The following is a 12,491-nucleotide window of genomic DNA, read 5'->3' on the forward strand; positions in this document are numbered from 1 at the left end:
CAGTCTACCATAATACAGTTCCTCCTTTCAATCATCACAAAAATGGCAGATATAGAGATAGATGATCATGGACTAGAAAATCAACTACACTTAGTCAGCAAAGGACAGGTCTCGAATGGATACTTTATGAGTAAGTCAAAACATTATAACCACCTGCTTAATAGTGTTGGCCCCAATTTGAATTAGAAAATCAACTGCAGTTAGTCAACAGAGGATAGGAGTTGAATGGATGCTTTTATGAGTATGTACATCAATATGTCAAAACACTATAACCACTTACTTAATAGTGTGCTGTTCGACTTTGGAACATTGATTCAACGCATCCTTGGCAGATTACTAGACATACATGGCACTTCATGTCTATGCAAGGATTGCCCAACAACCATAAACTATGTGCCAGTATAAAACTTCCTGGCAGATTAGAACTGTGTACCGGACTGAGACTTGAACTTCTACCTTCCAAACTTCACAGAAGCTCTCCTGTGAGGAGAAAGGCAAAGGTCCCAAGTTCAAGTCTCAGTCTGACATTCAGTTTTAATCTGCCACTCTGCTGCAGAGTGAAAATCTCATTCTGGAAACATCCCCCAGGCTGTGGCTAAGCCATGTCTCTGCAATATCCTTTTCTTCCAGGAGTGCTAGTTCTGCAAGGTTTGCAGGAGAGCTTCTGTGAAGTTTGGAAGGTAAGAGATGAGATACTGTCAGAAGTAAAGCTGTGAGGATGGGGCGTGAGTCATGCTTGGGTAGCTCAGACAGTAGAGCACTTGCCCATGAAAGGCAAAGGTCCCGAGTTTGAGTCTTGGTGCTGCACACAGTTTTAAGCCACCAGGAAGTTTCATATCAGCACACACTCCAATGCGGAGTGAAAAATCTCAATCTATGTGCCAGAATTTTGTAGACACAGGGCTAGCAGCTGATAGCATCCCACATATATTATCTTGGGTTCAGATTAGATGAATTTGGTAGCAAAGACATCAACATACAGGGTGGTTCTAATTAAACTTTCACTACCTGAGAGGACCCCCGTGAAAAACAAGTGGTCGTAGGACAATGTAATTTTGTGTAAACTTTCGTAAGGACATGCAGATTGAAGGAATCACAATTTAAGTTCCACATGAGAGGGTAAAATTTATTAATTGTGTGCCACATTTACACTCCAGGTTACACAAATTGCTCAATGTGATGACCATCTGCATCCACGACAGTCTGGAACCACACTAGAGATACCATTTCACAATCATTCGCAGCACTTTTCGAATGGCAGACTATGGAAAATTTTGCTGTTATGACACAGCTTGCACACTGCTTGAAGATCACACAATGTATCCAGTCCAGCACACTCAGCCATGACAACGGTAACTTCTTCAACAATTTTTGATGCAATTAGCTGTCAGCCTCTCTCTCAGGTGCAATTGTGAAATCACCAGTTGATTCAAACTTCAAAACATGTTTTTTAACTTGGTGCAGAAAGATGACATCTTTAGATTCCTTTATGCATCAATACTTGTGGAGAGCAGCAGCACATTATCCAGACCCATATTGACTGTCTCAAACCGTAATGTACACTGATGCTTGTGTTTCAATCCTACATTCTCATACCAGAACTGGTGCATAATGGGAGATCATGTCACTAACACTACTAACAAGACAAATTGTGCAGTTCACAGTCTGAATATCAGTTGTATGAAGTTGGGTATCCATATAGTAAATAGTTTTCCATCTACACTAACTAAAGTAACAAAAGTACAATTAGAACCACTCTATATGTTTACTGTCCTGCACCCAAAAACGGCTCTAGCATTATTCTGGCCTTCTGACGTGGACAGTTATCCTACTGTGATATGCCATCATTGTTGAGGAAGACATCAACTATGAAGGAATGCAAGTGGTCCAGGTCTACAACTGTCTCATGGTGCCTTTGACCACTACCGCAGGTCCCACGGAAGCCTAGATGAAAATCTCTCATAGCATAATACTGCACCCACCACCCTGTACATGTGGCACAGTGCATGTTTTGAGCTGCCAATAGTCTGGATGATGGTATATCAAGAAACAACCAGGACCTAGAGTAACAAGAATAATGATTTACATGGCCAGATGACACATTCTCACTGATTTATGGTTCAGTCTGAACAACGTAGTTGGGTCAACACTGGAATATGCAAGTACTATCTGCTGCAGAGTCCCTTGTTCAGCAATGTGTGCTAAATGGTGTGCCCCAAAACACTAGCACCTGTACCAGCATTGTACTTAGAATAGATTAGAGTATCTACATATACATCCGCATCTATACTCTGCCAACCACTGTGAAACCAAGGGAAGTGGTGGAGTGTTTAGCAGGCTTGACTCACGTTCAGGAGGATGATGGTTCATACCTCCATCTGGCCATCCTGATTTAGGTTTTCTGTGTTTTCCCTAGGTCACTTCAGGCAAACACCAGGATGGTTCCTTTGAAAGGGCACAACCAACTTCCTTCCCCATCTTTTCCTAATCTCATGGGACCAATGACCTCACTGTTTGGTCCCCTCCCCCAAATCAACTAACCAACCAACCAATCACTGTGAAGTGCATGGCAGAGGATTTTTAGTCATCAGATCTGCAAACATATTGCAGCCTATACTACTTTACACAGCAGGCAAGTCTCCAATCTCCATGTTTCATGCAATGAAGCATGGAAATCCAACATTTTGTCACCTACTCATTGTTTCAGAGTCATTCAACCACCTTCCATAGGGTTAAGGACAGTAACTCTGAAGAGCCAACCAACTTCACCATTTTTGAGATGCTCATTCACAGACTTTGGGCCATAACAATCTGGCCTTTGTCAAAAATCACTTATGACAAGTGAGATGTGAAGTCAAGTAAGAAGTACTCACCCATTTTTAAATAAATTGAAGGTTGCATCAGTGCTATTACAGACACTATAAAAACAAATGGAAGTCATGAGTTTTGTAGTGAGCGTTTTTTTTATTACGTGTTTCAGTTTATACATCATCAGATTAATGTGAAAAAAATCCATAAAGAACCACAAATGATACATAGTGCATAACAGTAGTTACTGACCTCTGAAGAGAAACAGGAAATATATCAACGTGAAATGTGAAAACATACCAAGGTTTGGGTCAACAAGTTGTACATGGGTATGGAGTCATCAATCTTATCTGTAAGACAATGCAAAACTGAACCATTACAGTACTTGCACGATTCAGGAAGATAACTATGCCACCAGTGATAGTAATGGTGAGCATTAATATTTGAGACTTAAATATGACCATTATATTCCCATGAAAATGGCAAAGAAGCAATCCAGAGGACTTGTATAATTACAAAGCAAATATACATGATACCAAGTACTGTAAAATAATGACCGTATTAGACACTAATTAAATCTTAAGTTGTAGGGGAGGGGAGCCAATAAGGAAGGACCAGGTAAAGGCAGAAGGGACCAATGCATGGCTCAGTCCAAATAAAATAAACGTTTTATAACAAAACACTTATGATTAAAATAAATTTATTAGTGTATCATTCATTTTATGACATTGCTACTGTATGCCATACAATAACTCATTTCATTTTAATGTTGTTATTTTCCACTATTGACCAATGTTGCCTATGAAGCCTATGTGGTATTATTTTTATGTAATTATTTAAATCAATGGTCTTTATGCCATGGGGTTACTTCCTGTACATGAAATCATGGCCAAGTTTCTGAAATTGAACTTACATATGTTACCACCTTTAGGTTTTATTTTATTTCTGTCATTTGTTAACTTCCTTCAATGTTTTTTAAGTTTAGGTTACTTGGCTAACAGTGTATTGAAAAAGAAAAAAAAATATTTCTTTTGCCTGATGTATACAGGCAGTTAATGTAGGTGTGTTGTTTTAATACATCTACTTTAATCATAAGTGTTTTGTAATAAAAGGTTTATTTATCATGCTGACCCATAGATTGGTCCCTTCTGCCTTTACCTGGTTCTCCCCTAATGGCTCCCCACCCTTACAATATGAAATTTGATTTTGTGTGTAATAGAGTTGTTATGTTATGGTGTTTGATATGATGTATATTTCTCTTTTTTAATTATACACAAACTACGGGCCATATCTTCATTGTTTACATGGGATTATAATAATTGTATTTAAGTCTTAAATGTTAACGCTCACCAGTAGTGCCACCTGGTGACCTAGTTATCTTCCTGCATGGCACAACTGCCATAATGATCCAGCTGTGCATTGTCTTATGGATAAGATAAATGGCTTCATACCTATGAATGATGCATTTGCCCAAATCTCCGTATGTTTTCACATTGAACATTGGTATATTTCCTGTTTGTTTTTAGTGGTCAGTAACTACTGTTATGTACTATGAGGGTAGTTTGAAAAGTTCTCGGAATCACCATGAGAGGTCAGCGCTAGCGCAACGAGTTGTTCACATGATAGTCATTGGACTGTTGCCTGAAACATGTGCCATGTCAGTGCTCTTTGAAGAGAGCTATGGCAGTGACATGGTTCTGTTGTTGTTTCCGCATAATGATTTGTGAAGATGGAAAAAAATCGAGGTTCAAGCAGTGATTTAGTACTTCATAAAGAAAGGTATGAAAGCAAAGGACATTGATGCCAATTTCCAGAATACACTGGGGGACTCTGCTCCTTCATATTCAACTGTTGACAAGTGGACAGATGAATTTAAATTTCTTCAGGAGAACTTAGATGATGATTCGCACAGTGGTCACTACTCCAGAAATCATTGCAAAAGTGCACGAAATGGTCATGGAGGATCGCCAATTGAAAGTGCACTAAATTGCTCACGCTTGCCAGATGTCATCTGAAAGGATATATCACATTTTAACTGAAGAATTAGAAATGAAAAAATTATCTACAAGATGGGTGCTGCGACTCTTGACCGTGTGTTGTCGCCATGGCAAAATTACACAAACTAAGGTACGATTGTTGCCACGTCACTTTCCAAAACTGAAAATTTTTCTTGGTGGATGAAGATTCCCTTCAAATGAAGAATTGATAGCCAGAGTCGACAACTATTATGCAGGCCTGAAGGAAACTCATTTTCAAGATGGGATCAAGGTAGTGGAACATCTTTGGACGAAGTGCATTAATCTACAAGGAGACTACATTCAAAAAAAAAAAAAAGTTTCAGTGATGTAAGTACTTTTTCTATTCCATTCTGAAAACTTGTCAAACCACCCTCATATGTATTATTTGTGGTTCTTGACAGATTTTTTCAGATTAACATACATAAGATATACATCGGAACATATAATGTGAGTAACTAGTGACTACACAGCCTGTGACTGCCACATTTTTTATAGCATCATAATAGCACTGATACAACTTCCAAAAGTCACTTATGTCAGTAGATTTCCTCTGTTCCAGCCCATGTCACAGCTAGAATAATTCCAAACTGGTCTTTGTTTCACTGATATACTTTATTTACCATGTCATGTAACTGCAGTGCCTGTAGACAGAGATTATAATATTTCAATTCATAAGTGTCTACTCCAAAGCAATGGAAAATGGCACAAATCTTTCCTGTTTTCCTAACACGGGGCATTCAATCTTGTGGTGGGCATTGGGCATATTGTTTGACTCATCAGGATAGGGAAGTCACTTCGCAAAAAAAGTTAGCAGATTGCAGAGAGACTTGCAAGGGGCTGATGCTTGATGCAGGTACTGCAAGTTGTCTTTCATTGCAAAAAAGATTAAATTTACTGCACTTAATTATTTTTGGAAACATCCATACATAACATATATGTATGCTTGGTGGCATTATGATATTACAGTGATGATGCATAACAGTATCCGAGCCCTTGCAGGAATGAAGTTAGGCTGCGAGCAAGTGGATCAATGGATAGGGGTGCTACACTGTAGTGTGCAGTGTATGGAGATTTGTATTGGGTGAACAACCTGCTTGGATAGTCAAGGCAGTTAAGGTGACTGCTTGCATAAAGCAGGAAATGTCAGTTCAACTCGTGGTCTGGCACAAATTTTCGTCTGGTGCTGTTGGGTTCACTCAACGCACCACTGCATTTTGTCACGATCCATTATTGTTTGGTTGAATATATCATCTGTGATCAATCACTAGAAACATTCAAACTATAATATTTCAAGAAGTACTTGTACAGCACAAGTTAAGGTAAAAAAGATTGTTTCTGAATACTTGCTTGGCTGATTTTTAAATACCCCTAATTAGTCTGGAACCTTGGACAGGATTAGTAAAGGAGATCGTCAAGGTCCAAGAAGGAGCCATATGACTCACTATGGGTTTGTTTCATCAGAGTATTATGGAGATGAATGTCAAATGGCAGTGGCAGAAGCTATAAAAGAAGTTTTGAGCGCCACGCAGTGGCTTAATAGTAAAATTTTGAAAGCACATAATCCAAGAAGAGTCAAACAGAATATTAATTCCTCCAACACACATCTCAAGAAACGAGCATGATAGTGTACTCACCAACCAAAAATGGTTACCTCTGATCCTAAATTACTTAACTGCTATTACATCTTTCATCATTTTTGTCCTCTGAGGTGAGACTATTGCAAGAAACTTGTGGAATGCACACAGAGTCCAGCCCTCAACTCATTCTGTCCATTTAAGCAAGCTGAACATATCTTCCTGAAGAACATACCTAATTCAAATAAGTCATCAGTTAATATGAGAAGTAAGAGGAACACTGATCATTGGAGACAACATGAGATTCTCTCACTGCACCTGTGGTGGAGGCACTTACCACTGCCAATCTCTGACTTGTATAGTTGCTACATTGATAACATAGATTAGTGTTTGTTTGATAGATGAATATAGAATGAAACAGAGGGGGAGGGAGCCCCATGTGAGAAAAGGTTCTCTGTCACTCTATTAACAAAGAGGAGGCCATCAAGCTCAGCTTTCCCCACCAACAAATGTATCATCATCTGAGATATTATATGTCCCCACTTGCCGATACAATTAGATCAACGCAGAACATTGTGAATAGATTAGTGGTCAGAAACTTTATGCTACAACCCCTCCAGTCACTGACAGCATTGGAAGTGGCCATTTCCTGTGATCAGTAGGATTTGAGACAGCCACCTCTTGAGTTCATTGCCAGTGCATTAACATTTTAGTGATTGTACCTGTTGAGGTGGTGCATAATTCAGCACCATTTTAATTACTTAAGTGACTTAGACATTACATTTACATTTGAATTACCATGGTTTACATCCCTGAACAACCATACCAATATAGATTTCCTATGGTACACTTAAATAGCTTTGGACAGATGTCAGGATGGTTCCTTTGAGAATGACAGAACCAGTTTCCTTTCTCATATGCTTCATGTTTAATTTCATGCTCTGTCACTAATAATCTCATTGTTCACAGAACATCAAGCCCTAATCTTTCCTTCTTTCATAGTGACAATATTATTAGGACAGATCGCTACTCACCATATAGTGAAGATGTTGAGTCGCAGACAGGCACAACAAAAAGACTGCTAAACAAGTAAGTTTTCACCCAGAAAGCCTTCTTCTGAATTAGACAACACACACATGCATTCACACAAACACAATTTATACAGACATGATCACTGTCTCTGGCTGCTGAGGCCACACTCAGGCCAGTGACAGTGGTCATGTGTGCTGCATTTGCGTGGATATGTGAGTGTATGTTGTCTAATTCAGAAGCAAGCCTTTTGGCCGAAAGGTTACATGCTTAGCAGTCTTTTTGTTGTGCCTAGCTGCGACCCAGCAGCTCCACTATATGGTGATAGCAATCTTTCCTTTTCATAATATTGTCATTATTCTGTACTGAATTTTCCATTGTTTTCTTTCTTAAAAATAATATGAAAAGAATAAATTGCTACTCGTCACATAGAGGAGTGTTGACTGACAGACAGGTGCACTGAAAAAGACTACTATATATTATTCAGCTATCTGACTTAATCTTTCAACAGACATGGATAAAATAAAACTCATACATATTAATACATGCACAACTCATGCACGCTTGGCCACTGTTGTCTCCACGTGCTAAAGCCTGACTGCCCTCAGAGAATACTGTAGCCAAGTGTATGTGAGTTGTGCATATGTGAATTAGTGTCAATTTTGTTTTTTCTAAATTTGACAAAGGATTAAGTCTGATGACTGAATAATATCTAGCAGTCTTTCCCAGTGTGCCTGTCTGCCACTCAATACTTCATCTATGTTGTGAGTAACAATCTACCCTCTTCCTTTTTAATTGTTTGATTTTCCTTTTTTAATAGTTAAATATATACAAGAAAAACTAAAATGTGTGAATAATAATTTTTGTACTGCAATGAAAAGGTTATGGGATGGATGTGAAAAAAAAAAAGAAGGGCACTGAAAGGGGAAAAAGAAGTGGGAGACATTGACATACAGGATCAGAAAACAATAACATCTCTGACTGCATGTTCTTGGTTTTCCAGCCAGAGGAAGATTCCACTTTGTGCACAAAATGCAGTTGTCTGCTTGGCTACAAACTGGGAGGTAAATCATCATTCAGACAAACCGTAAAAATAAATTACAACATCCCCCTCTTCTCCTGTTGAGACATTTTATGAACAATGTTAACAGGTCTTCAACATCTTCTGGATCATAATGGGTAATGTGCTAGCTTATACAATGTGAAAGTAAGCTGTAACATCTCATATCCAGGTGTTTCACAAGCATTAATTGACCTGGGAAATCAACAAGTCTACACCCCATATGGTCTAGGCATAGTGCAGGCTGGTTGCATGTCTCCACCTCAGAAGCACAACACATAAATAGTTGAAGCACTTGGAACAAAATGTGCGTGACTCACAGCATAGAACACACAACTTTTCAGCCCTCTTCATTGGGGGGACGGGGGGGAGGGGGGGGGGGGTAACTTGAAGGGCGGGCAGCCAGTAATAGAAATAAAGTAATGGTAAACCCAGGATGAATAGAGATAATAGCTCTGAAAAAGACACAGAATCCTTTAAACCTATTTTCTCATTGGTATACACAATTATATGTTCTTTAGATGAGAAACTGTGTTACGGATTATCATAATTATGCATTAATTTCCATTAGAAACCATAAACTATATTCTAAGTCACAATATCTATATAAACAGTGAATTGAATTTGTAAAACATAATTTGGTGCCACTAACTATGTATACAATAACTTTTGTCTGAAATAACATCAATATACTATTGACACTATCATGATACACTAAGAAAAAAACATAATGCTATGCTTCTGCTGTTGTTGAAAATATTTTTAATAAGCTAATTCACTTTTTTAATTCACTGTTAAACAGGAACTAGAATAAAACATGTCTTATTAGCAGTTAATAATTGTTCTTCTGTTGAAATAATTTATCCTAATACTGACCAGATTCAAAAAAAAGTCTTGCATAGTAATATTGCATGTTCTAGCAGTACAAACGGATTCCAGGGAGTAACTGTCCAAATAAAGTGAAGTAGACAGGAGTAGACAAGATGAAAATGACTGAACAGTTATAAGGAATCAAGGGGTGAGAACATGTAAAAGTCAGTTTCAAATCTGATTTAGAAGGCATTTACTGTTGTCCTTTAAGCTGACGTAGATAACCCTTCCTAAATTGTTGCTGTCATATATTGTCATCACTTTTTAGGCGAATTCCACATCAAGCAGCTACTTTGTTACTGCCTATAAACTCACTTCATATTATGTGTTGTCTTTACTGCCAGATAGCAACATTCAAGCATTGTCAAAGCTACTCTTAGATATTTCAGTTGATAGTGAAATGTGGCATACACTTAAGGCTGGTAAAAAAAAAAAACTTAGGCATTTTTCTAAATTTACTTCCAGGTTTACACAACAATTTCACATTTCACAATCAATATGAACTGAGCTTCACATAGCTTTGTCAGATGAACACTAGCTAGCTGACATATATCTCAAACACATCCATGTAGCTTTTGTGATGTTAGCTCATGCCTCTCCAGAATGCCTATGTATCATGGAAGCAATGAACTGAAGCTCTGCCAAAATTACATTCTGTGGCTGAGGAACTGATATAAAAACATTAAAAATGAACACAGAATTCAGACTTAAATGATAACAAGATGCATTCTTTTTTTTCATCACTGTCACGCAAATAGTAAGAGGGTAATGCAAATCTTTTTATTTGTATGCCTAATCTAAGAGAAACAGATATAGGTACATGGTTTTGTGGGGGTTGACTAGAGCCTTGTTGCCCGTGTTTGTCAGGGGTGCTGCGTTCTGGATCACTGTTTCAACTATCCGCGCCCTCAGCCACCCAGAGACTGTGGATGTCGTTTCGCACTCTTGCATCGTGCAGACACCTAGCAGTAAGTCTCTGTGACTGCCGTCGAGGAATCACAAACTTGCCTACGAGACACACCAGTAACATAAGGGCAATTACAAAATTTCTGAGTCAATATATAGCTTTCATTGTTAGTTAGCTGGTTGTTTTGTTGGGCACACCTAAGCAAGAAGTGTTTGAACTATGTTACTATAGCTCTTGTGCTTTAAAATTGCACCAAATAGAACCAATACTGAGTGTTGCACAGCTTTGCAGTCAGATGCTAATAGGCTTGCTTAAATCCAATGTGCCTGATTAGTATTATAGTTGTGTAGTAGCAGTTGATGTTTGTTGCTATTGATGTGTGTTAAATGTACTTGTGATGTCTAGTGCCATGTCTGCCTGTAGAAGATGTGTTTATTAATTTAATATTTAACATGTAATGGCTATTGCAACGAATGAAAATAAATAATTATCAACAAGACAATTCCAGTCTCACTGAAATATGTATATTAAATATTTCCTTTCTGTCTACAGCATCTGCATTGGTCAACACACCAACGTTTTGATATGGACCCATGGATTGGCCGTTCAAGGCCAAGGGTTAACTCAGCTATATTTATTAGCTCTGGTGTACGTGATTCTGAATTTGTTCAGCATCAACCATTTCGTTCAGAAATGGGACGTCGAACACGTAGTGCTGAAAACATTCCAATGAGTGGAATGCGAGAAGGACTTCCCATACTTTCAGTTTCAGCCCCACCCCCACAAGAAAACAATCAAAACATTCAATGTGATGAAACCTTGTGACAGTGAGTGTGTTTTTTTTTAAATATCTCTAGGGTTGCTGCCAATAATTATGTGATGTGCTTCTCTATAAACCAGTTTGTCTTACTATCAATAAATGACTTGAAATTTGAAAAGCATACTGTGGCAATAATTGCCTGAGTGTTGTGACTACTGATAGTGCTATGACACTGTTTGAATAATGGTATTGAAGTAAGCCTGCACAAACCTAAAATTGGTGTATTTTTGATTATAACATATTTTTATAACTCTACTGCAACTCTCATAGTGTGTAGCAGTTAATTATTACTACATTTTAAAGAAAATATTTGTGACTCTTTATACTCAGAAGGTGATATATCAATTATTCTTACCAAAACCTGTAACAGATTCTTTTACATTCATTCTCACTCATTTGTAATCAACGTTATATACTTTCTGATTACTTTCTGGCCTTTGGCATATCACGATATATCCTTAGTGAAATATTGTGTTTCTTTTGAGTCATCCAAATGCAATTTGTTCATTTTGTTATGTGTAAGTGAACAACATGTTAAAGAGAGAATAGTCTGCAATGTGATAAACATTTTTCTGTACATGCAATGAAATATTAACATATATTAATTACCAGTACCTAAATTATAAATATTATTGTTTTTCAGTGTTCACATATTTAATAATGTCATGGAATTTTGTAATGAACACCTGTGTGAACGTGTGTATTATTATTATTATTATTATTATTATTTTGTGTGAAGTTAAACCTCATATAAAATGAAAGTAAGGCCACAAAAAAGTAGAAGCAGGAAGCCCATCAATACCTAACTGAAAAATAAAATTTGCAGATTTCAGCATTTTAGGATCAGATCTGTAAAGAAAACCAAAATGAAAAACAAGTTAGAAGGAATTTGGAAAGATGTAGATTTAAACTTCAAACATAAGGGATTCATTACACAGAAAGAGAAAATATTGAACCTAAAAGAGAAATTGGATTTGTCTCTCTCTTTACAGTCATCTAGATTTCACTTCATTCTATTTTTCTTTCTTTTTTGTGTAGGAAGCCAGTGAACCCTGAACAAAAGCTTAAAAATCTTTGATTTGATGCTGTCAGGCAGGTCAATTGTTTTGAACACTGCAGTGGTTTAATAGGCATGGCCCCATTGGAGGTTAAATGTCCTTGCCTTCCTCTCACCTTTAAACTGATTTACTCAGCCAGTTACAGGGAAGTTACAATTTATCAAAGACTCTAAATCGCAGTGCAACTTAACATTTTTAACATTAACAAATTGTCAAAGGTGTAATAAAGGAAAAGCAACAGAAAAAATTCTAAAGTTGACCAATGACGAAACCCCGGACCTTTAAGTGAGTAAGTGTTAACTTAAACACTTACTCACTTAACCACAAAGTCACTCTCCTTTACCTTT

General features: G+C 37.5%; 1 protein-coding gene across 3 annotated transcripts in view; it reads left to right on the forward strand.

Moving 5' to 3' along the window:
* The window catches only part of LOC126175906 (fibronectin type III domain-containing protein 5), a 942,320-nt gene extending 930,505 nt beyond the window's left edge, over positions 1-11,815 (forward strand). For 2 of the 3 annotated variants that reach the window (XM_049922970.1, XM_049922971.1), the window contains one exon: positions 10,819-11,815. In XM_049922970.1, the coding sequence (XP_049778927.1) occupies positions 10,819-11,091 (273 nt within the window). In that variant the 3' untranslated portion in view covers positions 11,092-11,815. Of the gene's footprint in view, positions 1-10,226; positions 10,328-10,818 lie in introns of all 3 variants that reach the window. The other variant, XM_049922972.1, reaches the window with a different exon arrangement.
* The last annotated feature ends 676 nt before the right edge of the window (positions 11,816-12,491 follow it).

This window comes from Schistocerca cancellata, chromosome 3, assembly GCF_023864275.1.
Source record: "Schistocerca cancellata isolate TAMUIC-IGC-003103 chromosome 3, iqSchCanc2.1, whole genome shotgun sequence".
In the NCBI taxonomy this organism is placed as follows: domain Eukaryota; kingdom Metazoa; phylum Arthropoda; class Insecta; order Orthoptera; family Acrididae; genus Schistocerca; species Schistocerca cancellata.